Source organism: Solanum pennellii, chromosome 10 (genome assembly GCF_001406875.1).
Source record: "Solanum pennellii chromosome 10, SPENNV200".
NCBI lineage: Eukaryota > Viridiplantae > Streptophyta > Magnoliopsida > Solanales > Solanaceae > Solanum > Solanum pennellii.
This window is the reverse complement of record NC_028646.1, coordinates 64134344-64151061: the sequence shown is the minus strand read 5'-3', so window position 1 is coordinate 64151061 and position 16718 is coordinate 64134344. Positions and strand designations below refer to the sequence as shown.

Below are 16718 nucleotides of genomic sequence, written 5' to 3'. Positions count from 1 at the left end.
CTGTGACGGCCCGTCGTGCCTGCGACGGTCCGTCCTGCTGCTTTCGTCACAAAGTTCAGAGACTAAATTTCACTAAAGGGTCTGTGACGGTCCGTCGTGCCCACGATGTTCCGTCCTGCCATGCCGTCGCGAAGTTCAGAGAGTTGTTCTCAGTACCCAATTTTTCCGAATCTAAAGTGTTTTGGAACGAGACCCCCTCGACGGTCCGTCGTGCCCATGACGGTCCGTCGTGGGATCCGTCGATCCAGACAGTTATTGCCAGAATAACTCTACTGCTCAAAACGACTAAACAGGTCGTTACACCTAAAATATGTCAGTACTTGTAGAATTAGCACCCACTGATTTTCTTTTGACCCACCTTTAAGAAATGGCCATTTTATACAATGCGCTATATTTTCAAAAGTAAAGTCCAAAAAGAATAAAGTAATTTATATAATCCAACAAGTTAATAAAAAATTATTAGTGTCAAATCATGAATCTTTCTTAATTTTTTTTCTTTTAAATTAGTTCAACTTTATATCAAGCTAAATAATATAATTTTTAATTTTGTGTTATTTAAATTTTATCTTTTATTACTTGTAAATTCAACGCATATCAATTTCCATATCAATGAACGAAGAATTACCACATACTAAATAAAAGATATAACCTTTTATTTCATTTAATAATACGATAACATACTAAAATGTAAAATTAATATTATAAATATGAAAATATCAGCAAGACCTAGTTGGTCCAATGTCAAAATTTGGTGAGAAATTTTTACTCATCCTTAGAAGTTGCCAATGCACTTCCAAGAATTTGATATAGGAGCATAATCTTACACTCCAGTAGTTGCATCAGCACAAGCTCAAGTTTCTCCATTTTTTCTTCCAAGATCTTGCTCAATTGTTCAAGTTCAAGCATCCCCAGTTCTTCAATGGGGTTTTTTAGCATCTTTTTAGTGTTGCTAAGCTCCGTCTTTTTTTTCATGGTTAAAAACCTACTTTGAGAAAATAAGAAAATGTGATGTAGGATAGCAACACCATGAGTGTATTTAAAGCAAAATATCATCACATTGTTTGGTAAAATGAGCTCATTTACAATAATTATGTATCCATAAGCGATAGTTGAATAGCTTGGATTAATTATTATTTTCAATTATGAAACTTAAGAATTATAGCCTAAATTTATGTATAGTAAATTATTACATTCCATCTTTAGATCCTTTGTATAAGTTATTTGACATTCAATTTTGGACAATTACAATTTTAATTAATTGGTCAAACTTCTTGAATAAGTATTTATAAAAGTCAAAAATATATTTAAAATCATTTTGACTTTATTTTGTCACTTTTAAGGCATAATATCCCAATATATATTAGATATATTTGAGAGAAATTATATTATTAGACAAATTTCAATATCATATATATTATTACTACATGTACTTTTAAAATTTTATGTATCTACCACTAATTAAGAGTTTTCTACTATATATTGAGAAAAATACACTAAAATAGGGAGAGAGACGAGCAAGATCAGGAGGGAGACGAGCGAGATTTCGTTATGTATCTCAAATGCATGAGAATCACACTATGTACATGTATTTAGATGTATTTGATGTGATTTGCATGTATCTGGGATACCAGATACATATAGGAGTGGTCAGCGAGATGTGAGAGAGGTAATCGAGATTTGTTATGTATCTCAAATACATGTGAATCCACTTGGATGCAATGTATCTTGAACAAATTCGATCCAAGATTTCCTGAGATACATGTATCGGAACGTATCCGACGCACCAAAATTTGATAAGATACATAATATTGCAAACTATAGACTATCCAAGTAATTGGTTCATAAACTAATGAAATTTATATAAGTTTCTTGTATATTTAACATATAATTTTAAGTATTAATTATGCCTTTCTTACTAATTTAAAAGTTCAATTTATGTTCAAAACAAGTGTTTCATCTTGCCAAATTTGTCTTGCTTGTTTTTTAATACCTTGATTATTTTGAATTTTAAACATATATCGCGTACAAAATAATAGTGATAAAAATCAATGTCCTTAAAAAATGTTTTAGTAGTTGGGCGGGAGAAAATAGTTCTAAATTATTGTCTCATAAATTTAGAATTAATCTCGACAGTTTTATTCATGTTGGTGAATCTTTTTTTATTTCACATCCAGATGCTATAAAACTCAATTTCAAAAATGACTTTGGCCATGAGACACTAAATAGATATTTGTTTAATTTTGAGGTAGAGTAAGAGGAAGAAGTAGAAATTTAAGACCAAGAACTAGATGATACCTCTACTAGTCCGGCAATGAAATTACCACAATAAAGCGATCTCCCATTTTTACCTATACTTTTAAGGGTATCGTAAAGATAGTATGTCCTAAAAGATCTTTAGTTTGATAATTTTTTAAATAAAATTAAAAAAAATGACTACTTGCGTAAAATGTAAGAAAGTCATGAATTATTTAACTACAAGATCAAATGACTACGAAAACATTTGAGATCATGTAATGAATAATTTGCTCATCTAGAAACTATTGATAGGACTAAAAAAATATGGGACACTCCTGTTTAAAGGATACATAGGATATTCTAATATGGTAATCCGGTTGGTCCAAGCATAGTGCACATATAATAAGAAAAATCATAAAGAATTGACTAAAATGGTTGTTACTTGTGATTTGTCTTATATTTTTTCATCACATTCCGATTTTATTCAACTGGTGTATAACCCCTCTTTTCAATAAAAGTAATTAAAAATGATATTTTTAAATATCAAGTTAAACATTGACTTGTCTTCGTTGCTTATTTGGATATTTTGATGGTAGAATACCTATTAATTAATTTTGATATGAATATTAATTTCAATGGTAATACTTATATTATTGTTATTGTAATGATGTGTCCTCTCTCGGCATAGGTTACTAACGTGCACTGGCCATGGGGAAAAGAGATCGTGCTCCATCGCAGAAAGCTCTAATGGCACAAGAAGCAGCAACAAAAGGAAATCTACATAAAGGGAAAAAAGTACAGCAGCTTGAACTCGAAGAAGAAATAGAAATTGGTCTGAATCTAGGGAAGTGGTACATAGTAAGTTGGAGGTAGAGAAAGAGCACTAATTGGCGGAACAAAATGCTAAGTATGTAGAGAAGGAGAATAGGGCAATAGCACAAAAATATGAGGCAGGAATCACACAACCACAATTTTCGAAAATGGGTTCTCTAACTAAAAATGGATCGGCAACATGGGCAGATGAAGAGGAAGAGGTAATGTTGCAGAAACCAAAGGCGGGAACACTGTGGGATACATTTGACATTTCTAAACTAGCCAAAGTTGGATTCAAGCTAGATTACGTGGCTTCAAAGAAACATGGTAAAGGGTCAATAATCGGCATAAATTTAGAAGATATTGAGTCTAAAGTCAATTATTGGAATAATGTACTGGTCTATTATGTATTGGGTGCACACCCTCCATTCACTGTAATCAACGAATGCATCCAAAGAATTTGGGCGAAGTATAGGTGGAACAAAGTGGCTATGCTGAAAAATGGAGTCATAATAGTAAGGTTTGATTCAGTTGAGGGGAAAGAGAAAGTACTAAACGGAGGAATTTACCATTTTGGCAATAAGCCATTTATTGTCAAGGCATGGTCAATGGATATGGAATTCACAAAGGAAGAACTGAATTCTGTTCCGATTTGGATAAAACTTCCAGGATTGGACTTCAAGTATTGCAGTCCAGGAGTTTGATGGGGAAACCATTAATGGCTGATCAGAATACTGAAAGGAAGCAGGGTCTTAATTTTGCTAGAATCATGATTTAGGTAGAGTTGGGGGTTAATCTTCCAGAAAAAGTGTATTTCAAGAATGTGAAAGGACAGGTGATAGAACAACAAGTAGTGTATGATTGGAAACCCATTTTGTGACAAGTATGGGCACACTACTGATGAATATCGAAGGAAGAATCCAGCAAAGAAGAAGGGGGTTACTAAGGAACAAGAGAAACATGGACAACCACCAACAAAAGCCGGCCAGAGTAGTGAAAAACAAGAGGATGAACACGTTGAACTAAGAACTTCTGCGAGGACAAAAGTGCAAGGTGGGCAACATCAGGTTGACCATGGGGAATTATCTTCGATGGGTCGGATAACACCATTTAAAACCTGAAGGAGCCAAGGTCTGAATCAAGTAAAAATTGTTAGTGATGATTCATTCCAAATGTTGAACAAATCCAATGAGGTGAATAGCCCAACTCCAAGGTCTGGGCGAACAGTGGGTGGTGGAACCATTTTCCTAGAAGGGAATGGTTAGTATAATATGCTGGAATGTGAGAGGGCTTAATGTTTAGAATAAGTAGAAGGAAGTGGTATTCCTCTGCAATAAAGAAAAGATGGGATTGGTAGGGTTAGTTGAAACGAAAATAAAAAGTCAAAATATGGAGAAAGTGGTAAATAAAATGTTTGGAGGTTTGCAATTCCTAACCAACCTAGAATCACACTACAATGGTAGAATTTTACTAGTATGGAGACCAGATTACTATAAAGTGGAGCTGGTGGGAAGCTTAACCCAAATGTTGACTTGCAAGGTCTGTTATATACCTTTGCAATTAACGTTTATGGTGTCAATTGTTTATGCATACAATAATAGAGAGGATAGAAGAGAACTGTGTAAGGAAATAGAAGACCAAAGTTCAAATTGTTTAGAGCCATGGATATTATTGGGTGGTTTTAATTCTGTGCTACATGCTGAAGATAGAATTGGAGGAAACCCCATATATTGCCTTGATTCCTAAAGTTCTTGTTCCAGAATTTTCCAGCCAATACAGACCTATTTCCTGTTATAATGTGTTGTAAAAGTGCATTACAAAAATGATCTTCACAGGACTTAAAGAGGCAGTAAAGCATATAGTGGCTGATAACTAGTCTGCATTTATGCAGGGGAAATCGATGTTGCATAATGTCTTAATATGTCATGACCTATTAAGACATTATAAAAGGAAGACATCTCCTAGATGTTTGATGAAAATTGATCTGAGGAAGGCATATGATATGGTCAACTGAAAATTCGTATAGGAAGCATTACAAGGATATGAGTTTCCAAGTAGGTTCACAGAACTTGTCATGACATGTATCACATCCCCTGTGTTTACAGTTAAGGTAAATGGAGAAGGGAATGTTTTTTGCTGGTAAACGGGGATTAAGGCAAGGGGATCCTATGTCTCCTTTGTTGTTTGTGCTTGTAATGGAATACATGTCCAGAACTTTGAAGTGTATGAGTGAGCTCCCTGATTTTCAGTTTCACCCAATGTGTAAAAAACTCAAGTAGACGCATTTAATATTTGCAGATGATTTGATGATCTTTTGCAAAGGGGATGTTTAATCAGCAAGCAGAACAATGGAGGCTTTGCAGCATTTCAGTAGTGTCACTGGTTTAGTTGCAAATATGGAGAAGTCAAACATATTCATGGCAGGGGTAGATGATATCACCAAAAGGCAATTGTTGCTGAAAACGGGATTTTCGCAGGGCTCTTTTCCTATTAGATATCTCGGGCTGCCATTATCTTCTAAGAAATGGAGTAAAATGGAGTGTCAACAACTGATAGAAAAGATCACGAGTAGAATAACAAAGGTCTACTCAAAACAGTTATCTTATACTGGAAGACTACAGGTGATAATATCAGTATTATTTGCTATTCACAACTTTTGGGCTTCTGTGTTTATTCTACCACAAAGTGTGTTAAAAGAAGTTGATAAAAAATGCAGAGAATACCTGTGGGACAGTACGGAGGATAAGAGGAAGACACCATTAGTATCTTGGGACAAAGTGAGTGTGCCTAAGAAGTTTGGTGGACTAAATATTAAGGGGAGCAAGTTGTGGAATGTGGCGTCGGTAGAAAAACTTTTATGACAATTAATAGTCAATAAGGATGTATTATTGGTCAAGTGGGTACATGGGGAGTATATGAAGGATAACCAGGATATCTGGGAGCACACACCACCGCAAGATAGCAGTTGGTACTGGAGAAAGTTGAATGCACTGAAGCCTGATATGTTGGAGTGGTACTCTCAAGGAGCTTATGTCCTAACATCAACTGAAATTACTCAATAAGAGCCAGTTATGCATTATTGATAGGTGTACAGAGTAAGATGAGGATATCAGACCTGATATGGAACAAGATCTCTTAACCAAGGCACGGATTTATAATATGGTTAGCTGTACATGGTAGATTGTTGACAAAAGATAAACTACAAAGGATGAATATAGCAGTAGATGATATAATATGCAGCTTGTGTGATGACCACGCTATAGAGACACAACATCACCTTTCTCTGAATGTAAATGGACTAAAGGACTCATTACAACAATGAATCAATGGGTTGGAGTGCAATTTTCATCGGGGAATGTCAAACATGTGTTGAGTCGAATCAGAAGGAGGCATTGGAAGCAAATTAATAAGAAAATAATTGCAGCACTTTGGAGTTCAATAGTATATCATGTGTGGAAGGTAAGGAATTGGAAACTGCACAGGGGAACTGTTGTCACTATGGAAACTACAATCACACAAATAAAACTAAGTTTTAGTGTTAGATCAGATAGAGTTAGAAACAATAGAAAAGGCAAAAAATGTGGGTTTGTTATTTCAACATTTTACAATGTAATTAGAAATATGTTGGAGGTTTAACTCAAACAGTCCTTCTTTGGAGGTAGTTGTAAAGTTAAATTCTCTTTAGATGTATTGATTTGGTTGTTAATGGTAACATTTACATTTGTTACCAAAAAATATTTTTGCTTTCCTATGCATTAGCTATATATACATTATGATACATCTATGCATGAAGTATATAATAATGATTTAATTTCGATTACCTTAAAATTGTCTCTAAATCATTCCAAAATTTAGATGTGAAATCTTCGCGATGTTTCGAATCTTTTAATATTTAATTCACGGGAATAACTTAAACTTTTGATACGTTAAATTTACTATTATTTTTTTAAAAAGAGAGGACAAAGAAGATCGATGATGCACAAAAAGAAGAAGACGAAGAAGAATGATGAAGCAAAAGATGACGAAGAAGAAGAATGACAAAAAAAAAACACGAAGAAAAGCAGTACTAAATCATTAATGGCAAAATTGAAAGTAGTAAGAAGAAGCCATTGATAGCCGAATTGAAAGGAGGAAGAACATATTTGGCCAATTTTGATAATTTTGAAAATTGAGCTACACAAAATCTCACTAGATTGATACTCGATTGATTTAATAATTTCTCTAAGATAATATTTTCTCCGATTTCGACTTGGGGCAATGAAAATAATCACTCATTTCGATAAGATAATGACATATAATATTTTAAAAAAATCTCTATACAAATATATGGTCCTATTAATATATAAATTATATTTTTTTACAAGTACAAATTTATCTAAGACAATTTAGTGAAACATAATTTCCTTGTGTTTTCTTTTTTTGTTAAAATTTAAATCTGGTTGAAACTCATTTTTAACTTTTCTTAATAAATTCAAAAATTCTTGTGTTGTCTTTTCAAACCATACCATGAATTTGTGAAGAGTTTTAGATGTTATAAGTGCTTCTTACATGCAACTTGTTCCAAATGTATCTTCAGTTTTATCATCAACATTTATTTATCTAATCGTATCCACAGTTTCTTCTAAGCTCTAGGCCTCTGAACATATCATTTTCACCCGAATAATCCAACATGTTATTAATGTGTATTTTATTGTAGTAACCAAGATCATTAACCATGACCTTAAATTTACAAATAATGTTTTCCCAAGTTGATTCATTTTAATTCTCTAAGATTTCATCCTCTTTATGAATTTTGCAGTGTTAAAACACTTTTAAAATTAATAAAAATTAATTTACAATTAAATAATACCTCTAAAAAGTAATAATATATTATGACTCATTCTATATTAATATAATTTGATGGTAAAGTAAAAAGTCGAGTTATCACTTTGCATAAGTAAACCACATTTTACACAATTTGACTAATTAAAAAGGGAATTTTTTCAAAATGTTAATATTTTGACATTTAATAAGATCCATTGTCAATACTTTCATTATTTGGTAAAAATGTCAAAGTTTTAGTTTATTATGTATCTCATTTATTTATTTTTTATTTGTTTTAATTGAGAGAATTAAATGTTACTCGAGGGGAGAGAAAAATACTAAAGATAAATGATTGACTAAAACTTTCATCAGTTACAAAAATTCAAAAATAAAAATAATCAATCGACATCCCCATAGCTGATATTCTTTCAAACTTTGATTTTCAAGATTCTCATACAATTGAAAACTTCTTTTTAGTTTCTGTTCGCTAGGAACAATTTTAGATCAAACCTGATAACAATGTTTGGAGAAAGATTTTTCTACTACAAGTTCGATCAAATTGTTTGAATACAAATTTAACAAGGTAATTGCTGTTTCATATTTTTTTCTAATTGCTTATAATTTTGATATGAAATTTCAAAAATAATTGTAAAACGTAATTTGTTTTCGTCTGTATTCTGTTTTCGTTGTAAATTCTAAGAATTATGAACAACGTATGAATATTTGATTTGTTGACTTTTTATTTTGGTTGTTTATGTTTTGTTTGAAGACATGATTTTGTTAATTGGATGTTTGTTTTTAATGTTTTGAAATAAATTGTATCAGTAACAAAATACGAATAGGAGCAAATATAATTTTTTATGACAATCTTCAATTTCATTTATTTAGTTTTTCTTATTTCAGTTTATTTAAATATGTTGTAACCCTTATTGAAATAGATATGATCAATTTAATGTATTTTGTAAGTGATTATTCTGAATATAATTTCAATATTTATTTAGTATACATATATGTTGACAGACTACATTGAAATATGAAAAATACAGTTTTGTTCATAACATGATGCAAATACTATTATGAATTCATACATTTGTTACTTGGATACAATTTTGTTCATAACACGATGCAAGTACTATTGTGAATACATACATTTGTTGCTTGGATACAAAAAACTGGGATCTTTGCATGCAAATGCAGTTCCCTGAGTAAATGATATATGTAAGAAAAAATATTCAACTTGGCAAGCATAAAAATATAATAAGTATACGTAATATAACTTAGAAACTACATCACATAAAAACAATTTAGATAATAATGTAACTTTAAAAACATTCAAATATCATTAAGTATTTGTTAAAAAATGTATAAATTTTATATGTATGTTTACTTTACTGATACAACAAGACTCTCACAAAGCATAATTAATACAAACACATCAGAATACAAAATCACCAAAATGAATTCATTAATAAATATCATATAACACAAATACATGAAAATTACATAGCATACAACACAAATACAATAAATACACCACAGCGAATACAAAATCATCCAATTAGAATTCATTAATAAATTTGAAATATCATATTCATGCAAAATATATTCTTAAATTATTGAATATCTACCAATGTAAAAAATAAATAAAGGAATGATTAAAAATTTGGTACATTATAAAAAATAACAATAATTGTCGCCAAAATACAAGAATAAAATAAAAAAGGAATACAAATACAAACTAACAAAAATTGCAAGGTCTACATAAGAAATTTGTAAATATATTCAATACACATACTAAATTGATTTTGGATACATAAAAAAAAATAAAATCAAACTACATTGTTGGAAAAAAAATTATTCTTTAACTTCAACTCAATATGCAAAATACTAAACATGCAAAAATAATTAAATACCTCTTCATCAACTATTTGATTTTCTCCGTCTCTTTTAAGTACTCCACGAGTAGATGAAGATACTACATTTTTATCTGAATTTGAGGAAGAATTTGTTCTGATCGTTTCTTTTCCCTCATTTTAGAAGTGGATCCTACATTATCCGCTATTTCTTATACATAGATTAAAGGATGAAAAATCACTAGAAAATTGACGATTAAGTTGAATAACTCTAGTAAGTCTCTTACATTCATCCATTGAAGATTGTTATAGAGGTCTAATCGAGATTTATTCTACTTTCAACAATTATGAATGATTTAGATAAAAATAAAATCAGAAAATAAATCTAACAAAAAAAGATGAAGATGAATACCTTAATTAATGAGATTTGTGTGAATTCAATTTCTAAAGATAAAAAACACCAAAAATTACGATAGAGAGATATGAGAAATTTTAAAGTTGAATGAGAATATGAAATAGAAAATATGAAAGAGAGAGAAAAACTATTTTCTTTTATTTTTATATATGAGCCAAATTGGAAGAGAGATACGTAGGAAACATCAATAAATGAAAATTAAGATTTTTATTTTAAAAAAAGTAATAATAGTTGGGTAACATGTATGAATGAGATATACATGGGAAACCTAAATCAGCGGAGTTAAATAAAGTAATTTCTTTTTATAAAATTAGTTGAAAAACATGCAGGCAATAGAAGATAAAATAGAAATTTAATTAGAATATATATTGTTTTTCAAAATAATAATATTTTTAATATTTTTACAAATATTTTTAAAGTAATGAAGTTTTTACTAATTTAAGTTATGAAATTTGACTCCTTAAACAATTTGCATGAGTAAACCACATATAAACCTGTAGATTGAGTTACAATGGCCCATTAGGAAGCCCAGTTATCTAACATTCCGCATCTTGAGCCAAATAAAAGCCCTACTACAAATCCTCATTAGGTTTTCCATATTCCCCATCACATTTCTGCCTCTAACTCCGCCGCTCTCCTCCGTTCATCGTTCTCCGATCAATGGTAAGCCGAGTAATCATCGTCAATACTGTTAATTCGATGTAACTTTGTTTTTCAATATCTGAATTTTGGTATTCTTTGTAGGCTCCAAAGAAGGCACAAGCTCCACCTCCATCTTCCAAGCCAGCAAAGTCCGGCGGTGGAAAGCAGAAGAAGAAGGTCATTAATTTCTACTGATTCGCTTAATAATACAATTTTGGTTATCCGATGAGAATTTTGAAGGTACTTATGTAGATTTGTTATACATGAATGCAGAAGTGGAGCAAGGGAAAGCAAAAGGAAAAGGTGAACAACATGGTGTTGTTTGACAAGTCTACATACGATAAGCTACTCTCTGAAGCTCCTAAGTATAAGCTTATCACTCCTTCTGTCCTCTCCGATCGTCTCAGGGTATTGTTTTTTCTCTTTAATTTCAATTTTTACTTTTCCGGTGATTGATTTGAGTATCTGTTTTACTATGGAACATTGTCAAATCCACACTAGATCGATGATCGTGTTTATGTATCTTGTCTATTAAAGTAGATTTTAGGTTTGTGATCTGGAGTCTTACAGCACACACTAATGCTTTTGTGTCCATGGTGTGATCATAGCCCACATATACATTATATTTCTTAATTATTCCTTATGTGTAAAGTTAGCTGCCCTGGTGCTGCTACATCGATTCCTGAGAATTATTTGGACCTTAATATTAGCGTGAAATTGTTCTCTTGAGAAATGTATGTAAAGTTTATTGCTTTATCAATGATTCTATTATATTTGATATTAGCTTAAAAGATGGTATGTTATAGTAGTGTAAACTATTGTCTTAGAAATTGTAAAGTGGTAATTTTGATGCTTCTCCAATGAACACTCCATCCATTCCTCTGTCCCCTTATATCTGAAGGTCTTGCTATTATGGGAGTCTAACAAGTTTTCATTGACTATAGTTTTCTCAATCTTCTTAAATTTCTTAGTTATTTTGACTTGCAGTACTTTTCATATGTCTTCAAATATGTAAAATTTATTTAAATATTTGAAGAATCTATAACTGAGTCAAAATCAAGTGTCTTTACTGTCATATACCAAACTTCTGCACAAGTATGGGGACAGGGTAAGTAGTTAACATGACAATTTGATGTTGGATTTCTGTAATTGCTTTGTTATTTGCACTTCCTCTTCGTGGATTCTAGAGTCCCAGTCAGTATCATGATGGATTCCACCAGTATCACCTGTTCATCTGATGTAGCGTTTTTCTTGTGTCTGGTTTACAAGTATTTAGTCGAGGCTTATGGATGTTTTTTGGAGGGCGTTGTGTGTGATGGTGGTTGCCATTTTGCCTGTGTTTATTTGGCTGTATGATGTGTCAAAATTAGGAGAACCATCAAAGCCTTAATAGAAGGATGAACTAATATTTAATGATCTGTTCTTGTTGTCGAGTGTAGTTTGTCTCATTATGTTTATGCTCATGAATATCATGATGCTAAATTTTGATTATAAAGTTGTTTGATTATGATAATGTTATCAGTATTTGTTTGGCATTGGCAGCAATATTGAGTCACATCACATTTGTTTGTATGCTAATATGTCATTGTAATTTTGCTAATGTTGGATTTGAATGAATGTCCAGATTAGTGGATCACTTGCTAGGAAGGCAATTAGAGATTTGATGGCTAGAGGTTCAATCAGGATGGTATCTGCTCATGCAAGCCAGCAGATCTACACCAGGGCTACCAACACTTAATATGCGTTATTCATTTGTTTACCTAGCTCTTGCAGGGGCTACTACTTGTTTTAGAAATTTCTAAGCTTATTTTGGAAAATATCAGAACATATGAGCTACACAGCTATTTTGAGCAATAGTTTTGATCGCAGTTGCTATTTTGACTATGCTGGCTATTTAATTGAGTTATTTATCTCTGCTTGTCTTTTGATGTTGAAAGTAGATGCTCTTCCCTTGGGTGTCTAGAAGTCCAAATGAGTTCCCTCCCCTGTGACCAAGTAATGAAATGATCTACAGTATGCTTTTCATTGATATGGTAGCTTTTGAGTCGATTTCAGTGCTGAGCCTTGGAAAGTTCATAGGCCAGGGGGCGCACAGCTTTCTTTTAATTATCTCATGCACAGAGATCCTCTAAAGAGTGTGTAGTGGGTGAATCGAACAATGCCCCATGGGTAATTTTTAACCAAAAAGCATTTGACATTATCATTGAAGGTCTCTATATTGTTAAGACTTAACTCTCCGAGTTTTCTTTTTATGAATGCGTTGATGAACCATATGCTGCAACTTTGCACTCGTTTGTTTCTTGTACAAAAAAAAAGAATGACAAAGACCTGAGTCGTAGGATGCTTTAATGATGGGAATAGACTATTACTACACAGCCTAAGATTGCTTAGGAAAAATAGACATCGCAAATAAGATGGACTGTATCAGGTCTAGAGACATTCCAGTTACGTTCTTAGTAGCACACTTCTCGTTGAAACTCAGGGTGTCCAAGAAGCAGACTGACTAGAGTAAAGTCAGCATGCAGATGACAGCCAAAACATCAATAATAAAAACAAACCCAGTGAAATCCCTTAAGGTGGGGAGGGTGGAGTGTACGCAGTCCTTTTAGAGATAGAGGGGACTATTTCTGAAAGACCTTGGCTCAAACAAATCAAAGAAAACAATAACAGCTAATAGCAAAGTTGTGCAGGACATGATGCAAGAAACTGTAAAATCAACAAGGTGCAGTCACCTAAATACAGTAAATCACAGATTATAATCAAGAACTCGAAACCAAAAACTAATAATCCAACTGACTCGTAGCTCCACCCAGCCAAACACCGGAATAGGCTAGGAATATAACACATTTAGCTCATTATTGGTTAATTTTTAATCGAGGAAGACCTTTCTACGAGGTGAAGGAGGAGGAAGTCACAGTGTCTTCAACAACAAAGTAAAGATCGCATGGTTCAACTGTCCAATGAACTGAATCTCAGCCACTACTACAAACATTGTACAGTGATCTCATCGCCTGCTAGGCAAATAGAAAATACCAAACTGCTTTAGAACTTACTGCAGCAGCCAGCAGCATCTAGATCCCTCTCACGCATTGACGAAAGCTGCCAGATGATTGGCCTGTTCAAGAAACAAGGTGTCTGGCATTCTCATCATAGTGGTTAGACACAAAGCTAATCCTATCTAAGCAAATACAAGAAGCCAAATCTAAAACAAGCTATGTACTTGCTAGCACCATCAAAATCAACACTGCGCTCCAAAATGCAATTGCTTGCATGATCACTTAATATGCCAGAGCACTCTTCTCCTCATCATGCATTCACTGACCAACAAGGTAATCAGCAATGTCTGGAGGACTAACCTGAAGCAAAGTAACTGTTGCTGCTACGTATTTCAGAAACTACGGTATTCCAAACTAGACAGGGGCCTCTTATTTGGAATTCACATGGTTGAAAACCGGTTATTGCCTTTCCCATGAGCGCCATGGCAGCAATGCTTGGCACCTGCTTCTTTTGGAAATCACCAAGTTCCGACTTTGAGTCACAAGGCTCACAAACCACCACTGACTTAGGCCTATTTTGTGCAGTGGCTGATCTCTTATGAAGCCACCTTTGAACCCAAGACAGTGAAGTCAACAACTCATGTTGTTTCTTCATAACGTACATAGGAGAAGAGTCCGAGTTCCTTGCTAAGGCCAGAGTTCTATCATGATCCATCAATTCTTCACAATGAAGTTTACCAGCTGTGAGTACTGAGCCTGTTATGGTAACTTTAGAATTTTTGCAATGGGACTTGTTTGCTTTCACATTAGATGAAGCACTCAATTTCAGGCGCTTGACCCATCTGCTACCAGGCTTGTCTTCGAGCAGGGTCGCAAGGGAAAAATCAGTTTTCAATGGACTTGGCTGCTCATTATGGCCAAGGAACAATCTTAAATCCAAACTATGAGTTGTGGAAGAAGTTGGTTCCAACTTATCCGTCAAAGATGGAAGCTCCAAGTTTAAGTCAGGCAATTTATGTCCAACTTCTTTGTCGAGACAGTCAAGTGCTTGAAGAGCAGGTATATTTAGGTCCATTCCACTCACCTGCAAGATACCAGCAATACCAAATGGTCAAAATTCAGACACACTTACTATTACTTGAGATTAAATTGAAAGGGTCAAACGGGCAAGTAATGGTACCATTTCCAATAGTGTAATTGAGATACACTTGCTATTTTTCAAGGAACTTGTTTTCCTAGAGAATATGTTCTCCAGAACATTTGGCCAATCAAACATGAGAAAATTGAAAATTATCTCGTAATAAAATCTTCCATAATTTAGAAATGCGAGGATAATGTCCAGTCAATTTTGCTACAGTGTCCAAAGAAGGTGCCTATCCTCATTGTCTCTAAATTATGGATTCAATATGGTAGTTTTTTTGGATGGTAATACAAAAAAGTTTTAAGTCTTTGATTAAGCAAGTCATTTTTGAGCAACTACAAAAATATTTTTCAAAAATTTTATCCAACCAAATACGAGAAACAATTTCTACTCCATAACAAGTGCAGTTCTTTATCTTTTCACCCTTTTAGTAAAAATCTAAGCTCCGCTACTAGTTACATCAGGACCAAAATCATGATTTGGCTCAATGATTAAAAACAGATTAAACTTATAAAGAATTACTCAACAATTTCTGCCACTTCTGTAAATACCAAAATCATAGACTGATTTTGTACTTAGATGAAACCAGAATTAAATATACTTGAAAGTGAACTCACCTCTGCTCTTGGCAAAATTCAAAGAAATTGAACTATAAACTGGCCATTTGTGTACAGGAAAGAGAGAGAAAATAAATGTTAGTTAGAAGGATACATATAGCCATCCAATTAGCATTTCTAATCATTTTGTTTTTTGTTTTTTTGTGTTTCATAGGAGCAAAAGCATCGGTGTTTGGCATCCTATCCATATATTTTTATATTTTTTATTAATTAATGAAAAAGGTTTGTTATTTTAAAAAGAGAAATAATTATAATTTGATACGAGCAAAAGTATCATACCTTTTTTTAGATTTTTCAAAAATATCTTGTATGTATGGGCAGACAGACAAATTGGCACGCACACAAATATCTATAAATTCCATGTGTCTTTGGATTTGGTAACAAAATAAAATATTTTTCATATTTTATTTAATTCAAAGCATGTTGATTTGAATTGATATATGCATGAATCTAGTATCAAATATATATATGCATGAATCTAGTATCAAATATATAAATTTAATTTGAATTTGGTTATAATTAATCTGTGATTATAAATTGAATTAGTATATATGACATATATTTGTGTAGTTAGATAGTCTGAAAACGAAAAATATAATAAAAAATTAAAAGAAGTTTTTCAATTAAAAAAGGTTAAGTGTACTACTTATGAAAACTTGTGAAACTCGTAACGTGAAAAAAATATGCAGACAAGTTTAGAACAATTACCAAAAAAACCCATACATATTCGAGTTCATATCATAATATAAAAACATTATTTAAAAATATAAATGAAAATATACTTATTAATACGAGATACACGTGTAACTAGAAATTAATGAATGTACACACTATGGATTTTTATTAGAAACAATAAAGGAATAGGGCCTAAAATACCCTTAAAGTATCAGAAATGATACAAAATTACCCCCATCCACCTATTGATTCCAAAATACCATTCTCATCCACATATTGACTCCAAAATACCCTTCTCATCCACCTATTTACTCCAACATACCCTTCTCATCCACCTATGGATTCAAAATTAACCACTTGTTTAACGATTTTAAATTTAAACTATTTAAATATTTTTTTTAATACACGACGCTCAACTATTTGTTATAATTAACTTATTAATATAATTTATTAACCAATCTATTACCCACCCATTACTAATCAAATCAAACCCAATTAATAAACCCGCCCCATTACTCATGCACAACA

At 32.5% G+C, this 16718-nt stretch overlaps 2 protein-coding genes across 2 annotated transcripts; one reads left to right on the top strand and one right to left on the bottom strand.

Annotated features, from left to right (window-relative positions):
• Positions 1-10627: 10627 nt before the first annotated feature.
• LOC107032029 (40S ribosomal protein S25) lies at positions 10628-12671 on the top strand. Its single transcript, XM_015233584.2, has 4 exons — positions 10628-10782; positions 10864-10938; positions 11035-11169; positions 12386-12671. The coding sequence occupies exons 1-4, from the start codon at positions 10780-10782 to the stop codon at positions 12497-12499; spliced, it is 327 nt and encodes a 108-aa protein (XP_015089070.1). The 5' UTR covers positions 10628-10779; the 3' UTR covers positions 12500-12671.
• A 741-nt stretch (positions 12672-13412) lies between these two features.
• Positions 13413-15687, bottom strand: LOC107032012 (F-box protein At2g16365-like). Its single transcript, XM_015233565.2, has 3 exons — positions 15516-15687; positions 14118-14841; positions 13413-13876 (listed from the first exon to the last, which is right to left on the bottom strand). The coding sequence occupies exons 2-3, from the start codon at positions 14830-14832 to the stop codon at positions 13833-13835; spliced, it is 759 nt and encodes a 252-aa protein (XP_015089051.1). The 5' UTR covers positions 14833-14841; positions 15516-15687; the 3' UTR covers positions 13413-13832.
• Between the last annotated feature and the right edge of the window lie 1031 nt (positions 15688-16718).

Excerpts from the sequence above, each read along its gene's own strand:
- LOC107032029 (XM_015233584.2), top strand. Across the intron at positions 10,939-11,034 it reads GTGGAAAGCAGAAGAAGAAG|AAGTGGAGCAAGGGAAAGCA; the intron begins GTCATTAATTTC and ends ACATGAATGCAG. Across the intron at positions 11,170-12,385 it reads TCCTCTCCGATCGTCTCAGG|ATTAGTGGATCACTTGCTAG; the intron begins GTATTGTTTTTT and ends ATGAATGTCCAG.
- LOC107032012 (XM_015233565.2), bottom strand. The coding sequence starts at position 14,832 with ATGGACCTAAATATACCTGCTCTTCAAGCACTTGACTGTCTCGACAAA. Across the intron at positions 13,877-14,117 it reads CAACAGTTACTTTGCTTCAG|GCCAATCATCTGGCAGCTTT; the intron begins GTTAGTCCTCCA and ends TTTCTTGAACAG.